The 14,339-nt window shown below is 54.6% G+C and overlaps 1 protein-coding gene across 1 annotated transcript in view; it reads right to left on the bottom strand.

Moving 5' to 3' along the window:
* Nucleotides 1-13,953: 13,953 nt before the first annotated feature.
* The window catches only part of KSR2 (kinase suppressor of ras 2), a 360,941-nt gene continuing 360,555 nt past the window's right edge, over nucleotides 13,954-14,339 (bottom strand). Inside the window, 1 exon segment of the mRNA XM_012650173.1 lies at nucleotides 13,954-14,091. Coding sequence (XP_012505627.1) covers nucleotides 13,954-14,091 — 138 coding nt within the window.

Below are 14,339 nucleotides of genomic sequence, written 5' to 3' on the forward strand. Positions count from 1 at the left end.
CCCTGGGACCCCCGTAGCCAACAAAGACCCTGTGATTTCTATCCTTCAAGCCCTGACATATATATATAGGACATACCATTCTACATGCATAGTTCTCCCCCACACTTCAGGCTGTCTTGGCGACTTGGCCTGTGGCCCACTGTGACCTCTAGATCTTCCTCAGCCACTTCTGTAACAAACCAGTATTTTGCCCGTCACGCTTGTTATATTGAGTTGGAGACCTTTAATGTAGTGTCTTTTTAGCAATACATTTCCACGTTCACGCATGTCCTTGAGCTCAACACTCCTGGGGCCTATGCATAGAACGAAATAAACTGTTCAAGAAAGAGGACACAGTGAGACTGCGGAGGGAGGCCTTCTGGTGCGGCGAGACAGATCTGTGGGCCTCGGAGAGATTGGAGACAGAGGTCACAAGAGGGGGTGAGGCAGAAGCAAAGGCAGGGAAGACAATGCTTTCGAGAGAAGGGCTGGTGGCCAAGCCATCTGCAGCAGAGATGCCATGGACTGCATGGACCCGATTTGGGGCACTCCGAAACAGAAACACACCATCTACTGTGGGGGTGCAAGCAGCCACGCAGAGAGGCCCCCTGGGCAAGAGGGAGATGCAGAGAGGGTCTGAGGTGGCCTGAGTACTGGCCAGACTCCAGCAAGCACAAAGCCCTCCTCGGACATCCTCTTCCCCAAGACACCAAGGCCAACAGTAGGGATCAGGAAACGGCGGGGAGAGAAGTTGAGGTTTCCACCTCTGAGCCAGGGAACCTTCTGTTTGGGGATGGAGCCTCCCAGGGCTTGGGGGAAAGCAGGGAAGGACAGGCAAGTGCCAGGGGGTAGGCTTTTGGCCACTGGCACTTATCCCCAGTAGAACGATCTTGCCTCTGAGTTCACGTATAGGCTGTTCCTCCTGCCTGGCACACTGTTCCCTACCTCTCACTCCCATTCCGCTCACATTTCAAGACAAAGTTCAGAAGTGCCCTTCTCTGACAAGCCTTCCTTGAGGACTCTTGTCTGGGCTGGGTGCTCCTCTGGGGCCTCCGGACTCCTCTTGGAACTCTTCCTTCTCTTCCACTAGACTCCTGGTACCCTGATGGCAGCAGCCACTTTTCTTCCCCATTTTTCCAGAAGCGCGGGAGGCACTTAATAAATACTTACTGAATGACTATATGAAATAAAATCTCGGGGAACAAAGGGATAAGGGTGGTTGGATGCTGAGCTCTGCTGAGGGTGGTAAGTGCGGCTGGGGACATACGCTTTTGAAATACAGGCGAGAGTTTCTTAGCATCCCTCACCGCTCAACTGGAGGCATTTTAAATTCACCAGTTGGCCCCAAAGCAGGAGCTCTGGTGGTACGAAGGACCATGGCACGGAAGCGATGCCGGGGCAGAGACTCCCAGCCGTGCGCCTGCTCGGAAGCGGGGTCAGAGCAGCTCAGGTGACACGATGCCCGAAATCCCACCGTCTGGGGTTCCAGCCTTTGTGCTCCAAGGCTTGGGGCTTTATGAGGATTCACTGGGGAAGGGAATCTACAACATTCCTTGGGGTAGGGCCCGCAGGGGTCCTCGGGAAGGGAAAAGACGCTACAAAGAAGGGGAAGGGGCTAAGAAAAGATTTTATGCATGTCACAATTGTGCTGAGGCCCGGCCAAAGGCAGCCCCCTCCCTTAACGCCCCAGTCCAGCCAGGCGCTGCCCAGGAGTGGCGGGGGTGCCCTGCAGCGCTCCCTAGGAGGCTGGTTGGGAGGGCCAGTGGGCCAGGGCGGGGGCCCCGGGTATGGCAGGACAAGTACCTGGTGTCTACACTGTAGCTACATAGCAGTTACTTGAACTTACAGAAGTTCATAGGTATCCATTTTTAAAAATTATTGTTATTTGCAACACAGGTAGAAAAATAAACAGAGGACAATGGCTAGAATCTTGTAGGACCAATGCACTGCATTAATTGTCCAGGACGCACTTAAGCTGCCAATGCCCCAACAGCGGGCAGGGCTGGGGAGTGGGGAGGGGTTGAAGCCGTCGGGGGTGGAGTCGCAGCCGACTCCGCCTCCTTCTTGGAAGGTGCTTGGCCGTAGCCCCAGAGAGCAGCGCAGGAAGTGCCTGATGCGGGTCTCAAGATTTCAGTTCAGCGAGAGGATTTGCTTCCTAGCAGGGCGGTGAGAGGGTGGGGCGGGAGAGCAGGGATTTCAGCCCTCCTCTAGTCCATGCGGACGCTGAAGGGCAAGTCCACGTTCTCCTCGCCTGGACAGCCTTCGAACCACCGGCGATGCTGCGTGCTGCCGGAAAGACCTACCGCGCTGCCATATCTGCTCGAGGAGCCCCCTCCTCGGGCCTGTACGTTTCCCTCTGTCCGATTTCTCCCTGAAAGGCTGCAGATGGCAGGTTGCTAGATTTGGATCCTAGTAGTGCGGCTGGGAGACAATCCAGGGGACATTTGGCGATGTCTGGAGACATTTTTGGGTGTCACACTGGGCAGGGTGGTTGCTGCTGGCATCTAGCGGGTAGAAGCTAGGGACGCCGGGTGACGTCTCACAATGCACACGGCAGCCCCCACCCCAAAGAATTATCTGACCCCAAATACCAACAGTGCAGAGACTGAGAAACTCTGACTTGGAATGGCCATCGCTTCCTCCTCCTCTTCCTTTAGATCCCGACTCAACTGTCATCTGCTCGGAAAGTCCCTTGACAGCTCCGTCCACGGTCACGCCCCTCCCGCGTCGCTGGTTCCCCGTGAGTTTCCCTTCCGTAGACCTTTGTAGTTGCAAACTCAGATATTTGCTGTTGACCATTTCTCGTCTGTCTCCCGTGTTAGATTCGCAGCTTCAGAATGGGGGAGACTTTGCGTCACTCATCACTGAATGCCCAGGGTCTAACACGTAGTAGATGCTCAATAAATCACCCATCAAAGGAATGGCTGCTGAGGAAATTCCAAACCAACCCAGAATGCTGGCAGGAGAGGACACAGAGGTCCCTCTGCCACCCTGACCGTCCCATCACCCACCGCGCGGAAAAGGCCTCTCTGGCTCGTATTTCAACCTGATAATCCTGGCACCAGCCTTTCCAAAATTTTCACTCCTGTGCTGGAGGTCAGGGTATTTTTAAGCTAGAAGAACCAGCCAAGCTGGTATTTTTTTTTTTTTTTAAGTGTTGGAAAAGAAAAACTAAGATTTGTTTTTAATCATTAGACTTTCAAATCTAAGAAGGCACGATGCAAATAGCACGTTGGCATAAACAATTGCTGTCCGCTCAGTGCAGGCAGGGAGCCGCTCTTCTGAGCTAATTTAAGCTACATACATGACAGTTATTTTTCATCTCTACTATTGTGTGACTTTCTCCTCAGCTCACGGTCCAGGGGAAGATATTAGCGGGCAGGAGGTGGGCGGGGGGTAGTGAGAGGAAGAAGGAAATGAAGAGGCAGTAGACAGAAGGTCCTCTCAACCACCAAGCTGGTTAGAGGTATCTCAGGAGCACAGGAGTAGAGCTGGTGGTCCACTAGGACCCCCGAGTATTTCATCTGGATGAAAAGTTGATTTTTGACCCTTCCCTATAGGAAGAAACCAAAGAGCAACTGGAGTCAGGTTCCTTTTCCTCCTCTCTGCATGTAACATTCCATGACTTGCCAGATGCCCAGACTGAAATACAGAAGAAATTTTTGCAAACCTCCTCAAGAAAGAATAGCCCTCCTGGCTCCCCTGCACACCACTATGCATACTACTGTTCCTTAAGGCCCCTGTATGCCAGGCCTTTCAGCCCAGCTGTTAGGGCAGAGCGGGGGTGGGGTGTAGCATTCAGGCCTCACGGGGAGAAGCTGTCCCCGAAGATAAATGATTTATGTCCCAGCAAGCAAATTACCAATAGGATCATGTGCAGGGTCTTAAGGACAGAATCTTTCTTTTTGCATTTTCCAAGTTCCTGGAGAAGAGAAACGTCTGCAGGGCCCTCACTGTCCACCAACTACAGCCCAAAGGACTGGGCTTCTGGAAGTTTCTGAGGCCTGAGTTCAACACCCACCTCTGCCTCTTAGAAGGGAACTGACCTTGGAGAGTTCAGCTTCCCTCTCTGGGCCTCAGATCCTGCTTCTGCGAAAGGAGGAGCATGAGCTCAGGAAGGGTCACTCACGTCCACCTCAGGTGGCAACTCGAATGCTCTGAGGGTGCATCTGTGATCAGTGGGAAGGCATGCTGGGATTGATTAGCAAATGTCTGCCAAGAGCACAGGAGGGGCAGGTGGTGGCAGCTATGTTAGGTATTCGCCCTCCTTGGACCAAATCTTCCTCCTCCTAGATCTTACAGATAGATCTTTCTAGATCTTCATCCCAATGACCTGGTTGAAGATAAAATCTCAGGGGAGAACCTAGCTGACCCCTCTGAGGATGCAACATCCTATATAATTTTTACGTTGGTCTCCAAGCCACATTACGTTGCAGAAGCCAACGGCACACAGCAAATTTGACCCCTCCCTTGGAAGACACTCTCAGCCAGAGTTTTCCCTTGTGGTGTCCCCGTTTATGGGCACGAATGGAACGGGGGTCTGCCACTAGCAGGCCTGGGTAGGCAATGTGATGTGTCAGGGGCAGGGTTCAAGTTTTCTGGGGTTCAGCTTTTCCTAGGATCCACTTCCCCCATCTCTTCGCAAGTGCACTATAAACGCTGGTGGTCAGCTCTTCCCCGTGGGCCGGCACACTGACATTTGTTCCTGGAGTCCCATGTAAGATGCCAAGTCAAATTCATAGAGCTTGATCCTTTTTGGGATTCAGAAACCAGACTGGAAAAGCTTGGAAACAGCAGCCTCCCAGTGGTCCTTTAGAGGCTCAATTACACAATAGCGTCTTCAAGGTTCTGATAAGTCTTGCCATCAACAAATAAGTTTGATCTCGTTTTACCTAAGCCTTTCCAATGCGGATGTGCCCCAGAACCCTTTCAATAATGCAACATCCAAGCGTTCCAAGGGATGAAAGGTCTATAGAACATATCTGGGAAATAAGGTCCTACTTAGATCAGGCACGTTTTAGGCAGAGCCTGGTGGAGGGAGGACAGCCATCTGAACCCCCTGAGACAAGTCCTGCATGTTCTTGGGGTTCGGGAAAGGGGCTGCAGAGTCCCAGTGGGAGGGGGGGAAGGGCACTCCCTGGTAAGCACCTTGGAACACAAGGAGCAGCCGGGCTGCCTGGAGCGGGGCTGCTGGAGGAACCCAGGAGGAGTTCTGCCAACCCCAACGCACATTTCCTGGAAACCCGGGCCACACTGGCAGCCCGTCAGTGTGATAACACAAGTGGAAGCTTCCAGGCAAACTCCCACGAGGGTCCCCGCCTTCCCCTGCACCCTCCCTTCCCCGACTTTCAGTTTTTCCTCCCACTCTGCTGGTTACAAGCTGCAAATAAAGCTCAGGGGCTGAGACCCTAACACCCCCACGGGCAGCTGAGCAGGAACCACTCAACTAGGCGGTGGCTTCCTGGGAACAGACAAGCCCAAAGGCTCATTTTTAAAATTGTTGGCTCTGCAGCTTCAGCTGGTTTCTGTCTCTGTCCCATAGATGCTTTGTGGAAGTGGGGATAAGGGTACCTACCCCCCAGGACCACCACGGGGACCCAACAGGCCCGGCGCATAGTAAGTGCTCAATGAACAGCGGCTGTTAGAGATGGATCGTTAGTCCGCCTCCCAGGGCCTAGGCACCTGGGACACCTGACCCAGCGGGTCACAAGTCTATTAAACCTGGCAAACTCATCTTTATACAGCATCCTCAACATGGCCTGGCAAAGGGGAATCCCGCGACCGCCCGGCCCTGCAATGGAGCCCCTCTAAGTCCCCGTGCCAGGGTCCCACTCTCACCTGCAACCCTGATTGCGTTCCGGAAACATTTCCTGAGCACCTGCGATGTGCCAGGCGCTGCTGTAGGTGTTGGCATTAGATGGGGCCAGGTGGTCAGTGGGTCTGCAGATCTTCCACCAATTCCCTGCCCTCAGCTGGTTCCTAAATTAAGCTAATAACAGAGAATGGGCAGGGACTGAGGGGCCTCGAGAAGGGAGTCAGTGGTTTGGGTAATAGCCAGGAGCAGTGACCAGAGAGGACAGAGCCCTGCTGTGGCTCCCACACTCCGGGGCCCAGACTGACACTGCCAGCCTCCTTCCCCTTGGAGTTCAGGCGACTCCTTCGCGACAGGTGTGTGCAGGTGAGGGCGCGGTGGGCTGGGATCAGGTGAGCCTGGGAGCCAGGGAGCCGTCCACAGGAGGCCGCCTGGGGACTTCCTCACATCACAGGCAAAGCCGAAAAAGGAAACAGCACAAACACAGCTCATCGAGGTCCACGCCTTTGCCACCGACAAAGTATAAATAAAATCAAACGCTGTGTCACCAACACTCCAGACGGGGCTGTGAAGCACATTTAGCAGTCGAGTGACTGTCCCACTACAGACGAGCCCCCTCCACATGGGCTGCTGCCTTCGCCCACAGAGCTGAAGTCCGGGACTGCTGGAATTCAGTGACAGGACGCGCGGAGCAGGGGCAGGCTTGACAAGCATGACAGCGACGGCCGGACCCTGGTGGCCCAGGGTTTCTGGGGAATCTACCTCGCAGGGGGGCCAGTCAAGGCACAAGAGCAAGCTTCTTAGAGGGCGTTAGGGGTTGAATCATGTCCCCAAAAGAGATGTTGAAGCCCTGACCCCCAGTACCAATAAAGGTGACCTGATTTGGAGATAGAGTCACTGCAGGTTAATTAGTTGACATGAGGTCACGCTTGAATAGCGTGGGCCCCTAATCCGACAGGACTGGCGTCCTTCTAAGAAGACAGCTGCGTGAAGACAGACACACACAGGGACAACGCCCTGTAATGACGAAGGCAGAGATTGGAGTGACGCGGCTGCATGCCAAGGAATGCCAAAGATTGCCAGCAGACCACAGAAGCTCCAAGACGCAGGGAAGGATCCCTCTCCAGGTTTCAGAGGGAGCGCAGCCCGGCCAACTCTTTGATTTTGGGTTCCAGCCTCCAGAACTGTGAGACGATACATTTCTGTCGTTTTAAGCCACCCGGTGTGCGGTTATTTGTTGCGGCAGCCGTAGGACGCTAACACAGAGGCAAGTGAGGCTTGGGTATGGGGGTGGCACACTCAGAATGTGACTAGCCCTCGGGGATCAGTGGATGAAGGGAAGTCTCAAGGCTGAGAACCAGTGTGGGAAGGAAAGCCAGGAATAGAAGTTGCCCCTAAAATCACAGAGCCTTAAAAATCTCTATTATGGACTGAATTGTGTCCTGCCCAAGTTCATATGTTGAAGCCCGAACCCCCAGTGCTTTTGGAGACAGGGTTTTTACAGAGGTAACTGAAGTTAAGTTAGGTCAAAAGGGTGGGGCCCTGATCCAACAGGACTGGTGTCCCCATGGAGAGGAAGAGACACCAGGGATGTGCAGATGCAGAGAAAAGGCCACGTGAGGTCACAACGAGAAGGTGGCTGTCTGCAGGCCAAGCAGAGAGGCCTCACCAGAAACGCCTCACCAGAAACCAACCCTGCCGACATCTTGATCTTGGACTTCCGGCCTCCAGAATTGGGAGAAAGAAGTTCTGTTGTTCAAGCTACTCAGTGTGTGGTATGTTGTTACAGCAGCCTTAGCTGCTGATACGGTCTTAAAGGCCATCTGGTTCATCCATTCTCCAATGACCGAACGGCCTCCAAATCACGCCAAGCGGTCGACGTCTGCTTGAACCTCTCCAGAGAGAGGGAACTTTCTGCCTCCCAAGGCAGCCCATGCACCTTGAGGCAAGCTGCTAGAAAGTCCCTTCCCTCCCGAAACAAGTTCTCTCCTCCTCCAACCTCACCCTGGCTCCTACTCCCCCTGGGAGCCACACACAAGTTGATTTATTCTTCAATAAGACAGTCCTCTATAGCAAAGGTTAGCAAAGTTAGGAAAGGACCAGACTATAAATATTTTCAACTTTATGGGCCTTATCCTCTCGGTTGCAAACGTTCACCCGTGTTGCTGTCGTGCAAAAGCAGCCACGACCAATCTGTACGTGGATAGGTGTGGTTGTGTCCCAATAACGTTTTTTTTATTGACATGGAATTTGCATTTTATAGAATTTTCATGTCATTAAATATTATTCTTCGTTTAATTTTTTTTTCTCATTTAAAAAATTGTAAGAACCATTTGGTAGGCTGGCTATGGCCCAGGGGCACAGCTTGCCGACAGTGGGTCTAGATTTCTCAAGGTAGTGTTGGGCCTGGCGGGTGTGCACACGGCTTCCTCTGTGTACCTGAGCTGATCCACCAAGGTAGGGACGAGAACTGTGGGAGATGGAGGGTGTCTGGTTTTGGGGGGGGCACGATGTGTGTACATGGGGTGGGACAGGGGAAGGGGAGAAACATTAGGTTTCCCGGATGCAAGAGTCTAATGGCCAACATCAGTCAAGGGCTCCCACTGGCTGAGTCCAGTGTAGACATCAAGAGACGTTGGGGATGCTCCAGGGTAAGAGGAGATTCTTTCCTCTGACCAGTAAAAGAAAAACTGGGACAAAATGGATCTAAGTGGTAACTTCGAGTTTCCAGCTTGGATCTGGGGTTGGGGACACACAGAGATGTCCCCACAGGAGGCCAAGAGGGTCCTTGGTTTTACGAAAGACCTGTGGCTTGGAAGAGCTGGGTGGAAGTCCTGTGCAAATCCACACGCCCTTCAGAGAAAGCAGAGATGCTTTTCTCTGCGAAGTCAAGGCTTCCTGGTGATGCTTCACCCTGGGACCGGTCCACGTGGGAGGCCCGTATGTAGGAGGGTTTGCCGAAAGTGAGGCACAGATGGAAACAACTCACTGTCCAGCCGGCGACCCACGGGCGCCGGGCACCTGCATGCGGCTGTGATGGGACAAGGGCATGCACACAAATCTTTGCCACGTGGCTTGTGCAGAAAGAGCTGCGGGCAGGGCTGGCGATGATGTAAAAATATACAGCCTCCCCCCTCTTTTTGGCCCTGCATGAGATGAATGGATGTAACCTCCTCCCAGTACTTCATCCGTGAATAAAGATGGAGCTGAGCTGAGCGGGCAAGGCAGTGGTTTGGTTCCTCTGGGATTTAAAGGTGTACAAATGGAAGCTGGCCTCTGTGTACGTCGGGGTGGCGGAGCTGGGGAAGTCGGGGTGTCAGGGATGGGTGGGAGGCCGGGTGCCCAGCCCGGCTGCAGCAGAGATTGGGGCCGGCGGGGGCAGAGAAGGGAAGTGGGGGACAGACAGAGAAGTCGAGAGCAGGTGACATGGATACAGCGATAGATCCAAGGAACCCTGTCCCGCAAAGTGAGAAGCCCCAGGGGAGCAGAGAAGACTGGGATTTGTCCCCAGATCACTCAGGCCCTGTCCTCAATCCCAAACTGGCGCTCAGGAACAAATGGAAAAATCAGCCTTTGGAGACCCCCTTGCCAAAGGCTGTGTTGGCCGTTTTAGTTAATTCTGGAAACAGAGAGGCAGGGGGTGCATGTTCTGGTTCTTGTGGGCATTTCAGGTGGCTGGACCTGGCTGCCCCTTCCCTCCCTGCCATCCTCTCTCAGCAGAGGGGCAGAGGACAGAGGCTGGAGTCCGTGGAAGCAGGAAGTCCCGGGGGTTAAAGAGGAGCAAGCGCTCGGATCTCAGGCACTCGGAGAGCCGCTGGGCAGAGCCGAGGCCGGTCCCAGCCCAGGCGCAGGGCTGGCCCACGGGGTGGCTTGCTTGGATGGGGCACACCCACCGACAAGAGCCGTCCCCGGGGACAGCAGAGCAGCCGGGCTCGTGCCGATGTGTGTAAAGTGCATTGGAGACGCACGCACGTCGAGCCAAAATCCACGGGGTTACAGAAGACCCCGGAAGAGGAGTGTCCGCTTAGGAACAGCCCACGTGGGGACCTGAGTCCTCTGGTCCCGGACGGTGGGAGTGTCGGAAAGGCAATTCGGGAAGGCCCTCTGGGAAGCACAGGGGTCTCCGCTGGGCCAGGCTCTCAGGGAACATGGTGATCTCATCAGTTTTCCCAGTTTGGAAGTGGGCTTGGCCCCCAGAGCATGAACCAGGTTGGGGGCCACTTCCCCAGGGTGGGGAAGAGACCCCCGCAGGTCTGTTTGGATATTGAACATAATCTCAGGCATGGTTTGACGTTTCGGCGCCTCTCTCTGCGAGGCAGAAGCCTGGATAAAGTAGCAGCTACGGGAAAACCGAGGCCAGGGCAGCGCCCAGGAGGCCCAGAGGGGCTGTAGCCACCCTGGGCACCCTCCTTGCTGCCCAGCTGCCCCTGCTACTGTTCTGTTTGCAGACAGGTTTCCCTTTTGTGCCAGATCAGATCAATGGCGTCAGGGCTTTGGGGACATGGACAAAGGATCCTGAGGGCTCCTCTCCCGTCTCTGCATGCCACACCCGCTCCCGGCATCCCGAGTGCAGGACACTCGGGGTTTCCCCACCACGGGCAGGAAAAGCCACCAGCCCAGGTGGGGTGCAACAGGGGACAGGGGAGGTGGGCGCACTGAGTGAACACAGGCAGGCGAGGGGACACAGGCTCCTAACGCAGCCACTCGGGGACTTGGCGCCTGGCTAGAGTGCAGAATGCAGAGCTTTGACAAACACCCTCCTCACCGCTCCAGCGGGGCTTTCTGAGGGCGAGGGGTGGAGAGATCCTTTGCAAACAGGTTACTACGTGCACAGCTGTCGCACTCCACACACAAGTATCCCGGGACCTGCGCCCATCGTTGGGGGCGGAGGAACTCGACTGGAGTGAATGCCAAAGACAGAGGACGAGGAACGTGCTGGAACTGCACCCTCCCCACCCCCGGAGCTCTAGTTCTCAGGGCCCAGACTTCAGGGAGGGTCACGAATGACAGCGAACTGTAAGGAGCCCCCAGAAGTTGTCTTGGCCTCTAAATGGCCAGGGGAGGGGGGCAGTGAGGGGACAAGGGACGACCCTCTCACAGGACAGGAGCAAAAGGCCGACCCAGGAAACGGGTCCTCCAGAGAGACCCAGAACTCAAAAGACACGCAAAACCGTTTTGCTGCACTTCAGAGCTGTACGCAAAGGTACTACAGACCACAACAGGCTTGCGTTGGGATCTCTGAAAACAGATGTTTCCAAAGAAACGAGCTTAGCCCCCTCCCCCCTCCCCACCCGATCTCAGCCTAGTAGCTTTGACTCAGCTGGCGCTCAGACCTGCACCCCACCCTGTCTTCCCATACGGCACAGCTGGGGCGCCCCCCCACAAGACATAAACAGCCAAGGGGTGCTCCAGAGCTGCGGCCGTCTGGCTCTTGCTTATTAAGGTGACATGAGGGCAGACGGCATTGCACACAGACAGACACAGGGACACACAGACCGGTCCTGCGAGCCTGCCCACGTGGGGGCCTCCCGTCCTAGCCTCCGCAGCCCAGGGGCTCCACTTCCAGCCTGTGGCGTCCTCCTCTGCACTGCTCCCCGGGCCCCGCTGCTCAAGACCACATCGCCCTGGCCGCTTCGGTTCAGTCCTAGCTCAGGGGTCCCCGACCCTTGCCCGAGGAAAAGGGCACAGGTCTGGCGTGCAGTGCTCCTGGGCCGGTCGGGGCCGGTACCCTCTGACGGTGAGTCTCTGGCCTCCTGAGCTGACAGAGGGCAGAACAGGGAGGAGAGGTGGCCTGGGAGCTGAGGCAGCTGAGCGCCGTCCCACTGTCCGACGGTCACAGCCTGGAGCGGGGAGAGAAGAGGGAGAGCGGTGAGAGGTCACGTGGAAAGGACAGTGCCATCCTTTGTGAATTAGCACCTTCTCAGAGGGCCAGGTGGGGTTTGAGATGAATAGTTCCTGTCCTCTACAAGAAAGAGCAGAAAAGACTTCTACTCACTTAGGTCTACGATGTGCCTACATGCCTGATCTCACATAAGCCTGAGAACAGCCTGCCATATAGGCTTGAGTATTTATGCATAGATGCAGTTCTATGATGAAATCATGGAAGTGCACAGATGAAAAAACTGAGGCTCAGAGAGGTTAAGTGCTTTGCCCAAGGTTGCACAGCCAGGAAGCAGCAGGATTTGAACCCAGAACTGTCTCCCTAGAGCATGTAGCCTCTGGACTAGGGATGGTCACCTGGCATGTAAGGGCTGGGGACAGAGGAACAGGGGGTGAGCCCAGGGTCCACTGCAGAGACTCCTGCTAAGAGCAGAGGCTTTGCTGCCCACGGTAACAAAGTGACTTCGTTTATTTCGTTTATCACTGCAGTCCCATTCTTAGAGTGGTGTCTGGCACATAAAAGATGTTCAGTACACACGGGCTGCATAAAAAAATGAATGAATAGAAGAGTGCATGAATGGAAAATTCCACTGAACCTTGAAGTCCCATCCTGACAGATCATAAGGTTTCCTGTTCTCTGTTTCCTCAGCCCAACTCCACAGCAAAATACAGAAAGGAAGGCCCCCTGCCTCTCCCTCCAACCAGGGAGCTTTCAGCCCCTCTGTTCAGGTGAACTGCTGCCCTCCCGTCTGACACCTAGGAGAGCAGAGGTCCCTGAGTGATGGCCCAGATGACCCTTGAGTTTTGTAAGACCAGGCACTCCTGGGTCCCACCTGGAGCTCCGACACCAGTTCCCCGCCGTGTCCACATCCCCTCAGCTGGGCAGAGTTTTTGCTTGTTACAGCCTCCTCCTGTCTGTTTCACATCCGATCCATTCTGAATCCTGCCAGGCTGCCCGAAGAGGGCTCCTTCTCCGTCCTGGCAGACAGTGGCTGCCGTGGTACAGAGACCACCGGCCATGTGGGAGGTGCCTACTACGTGCTTTGGCGCAGGGCCTCACGGGTCCCACACAGCACTCCTGCTAGAGGGGTTTCACTGCCCTCATTTTTCAGGGCATGAAACTGCAGCTCAGAGAGGCCAAGCGACGTGCTCAAGGCCACGCATCGGTGGAGAAGGGATTCCAGCCAATGCCTGTCTGACTGTGAAGTTTGTGCTTTTTCTAATCATCTGGGGAAACGATGAGCCCCTGGGGAAGCAAGAGATTCCATCCTCTAAGTGTGGCAAGCTCCAATGGCGGGGTGGGGCGTGGAGGAGGGTCTCCTGGGACATCTGCTCTACAGGATGCTGCCTTGGGGATCTTTTTGGGGTCCCATGGGAAGACTCTGACAACTGCTCATGCAGGTAGGGGTTTGTAGAACTGTGTACCTACATATATGTATCTGTAGTATAAGAGTGTGTGTGTACATGTGCCTTCATGTACCATGGACTTGTATGTGTGCACAGATCTGAGTGCACCTGTGTGCACGTGTATAGAGGGACACTTTTAGTACTGCTCACACGTCTGCATGTGTGTGTAGACCTGAGTGTCTGTGTGAGTGCACAACCTCATGTGCCTGGAAGCAGACCTGTGGGGGGCAGGCGCCCCTCAGCAACCTCATCTGGGCTTGTCTCTCTCTCTCCCCTTCTAGAGACATCTATCATGGAGGCTGGGGAGGGAGGCCCCAGAAAGACATGCCACCACACTCATTATCTCAGACAGAGATGCCATCTCTAGCCAGAAACAAGAGGGAGGGCAGTTGCATGGACCCTCTCGATGAGGAAGCCAGAGAGACACTTCTGGCAACTAGAAGCTGAGAACCTTTCCTGCCCTGGCATTCACGCAGCGGAGAATGCTGGATGCCATGAGCTGCTGTGATGGGGGCAGCCTGCCGGCCCAGAAGGGAGATTTCCTGAAAGCTGGGCCTCACGGAGGGGTACCCTGATGACCCGACATACAGGGATGGGCAGGTTCAGGGCACCAACTCGCAACACATGGGGATGCTCAGGCTCACTGGGGCATCATCCTTTACAAGGAAGAGACAAGCATGAGGTAGCCATGGCAACCAAGCTCTGTAGGGCAGATCCCAGGACCTGACCCCCAGAACAGACCCTCCTGAACAGAAGCCTATTGGCCACTGGCAGGTGGGGACATGGAAATGAGCTGGTTGGGGGAGGAACAGAAAGATACCGAGGGAATCAAAAAGGTGTCAAAGGCAGTAGGGAGAGATGCGAAGGGAGAAAACCTACTCTGCAGACTTCCAGAAATGTCCGGGGTGAGATAGGCGGCGGTTTCGCTTTGGCAGTTTCTCCAGCATGTCCATGAGTTTGGTGAAGGTAGGTCTCTCCTCTTGTTCAAAGGCCCAGCAGAAGAGAAGAATGTCCTAAAAGAAACCAATGTGTGGTGACTGAACATAATGGTGACTTCCTGATTACTCTTTGGCACCTCACTAGGTCCGTCCATTTGTCCAGCCATCTGCCCCATTTCCATATTCCTCCATCACCCATCCATCATGCATGCATTTATATATCCATTCATCCACTCATCCATCCATCATGCATGCATCTATATATTCATCCATCCACTCATCCATCCATCACGCATGCATCTATATATCCATCCATCCATCCA

Source organism: Propithecus coquereli, unplaced genomic scaffold (assembly GCF_000956105.1).
Source record: "Propithecus coquereli isolate 6110/MARCELLA unplaced genomic scaffold, Pcoq_1.0 Scaffold314, whole genome shotgun sequence".
NCBI classification, from domain to species: domain Eukaryota; kingdom Metazoa; phylum Chordata; class Mammalia; order Primates; family Indriidae; genus Propithecus; species Propithecus coquereli.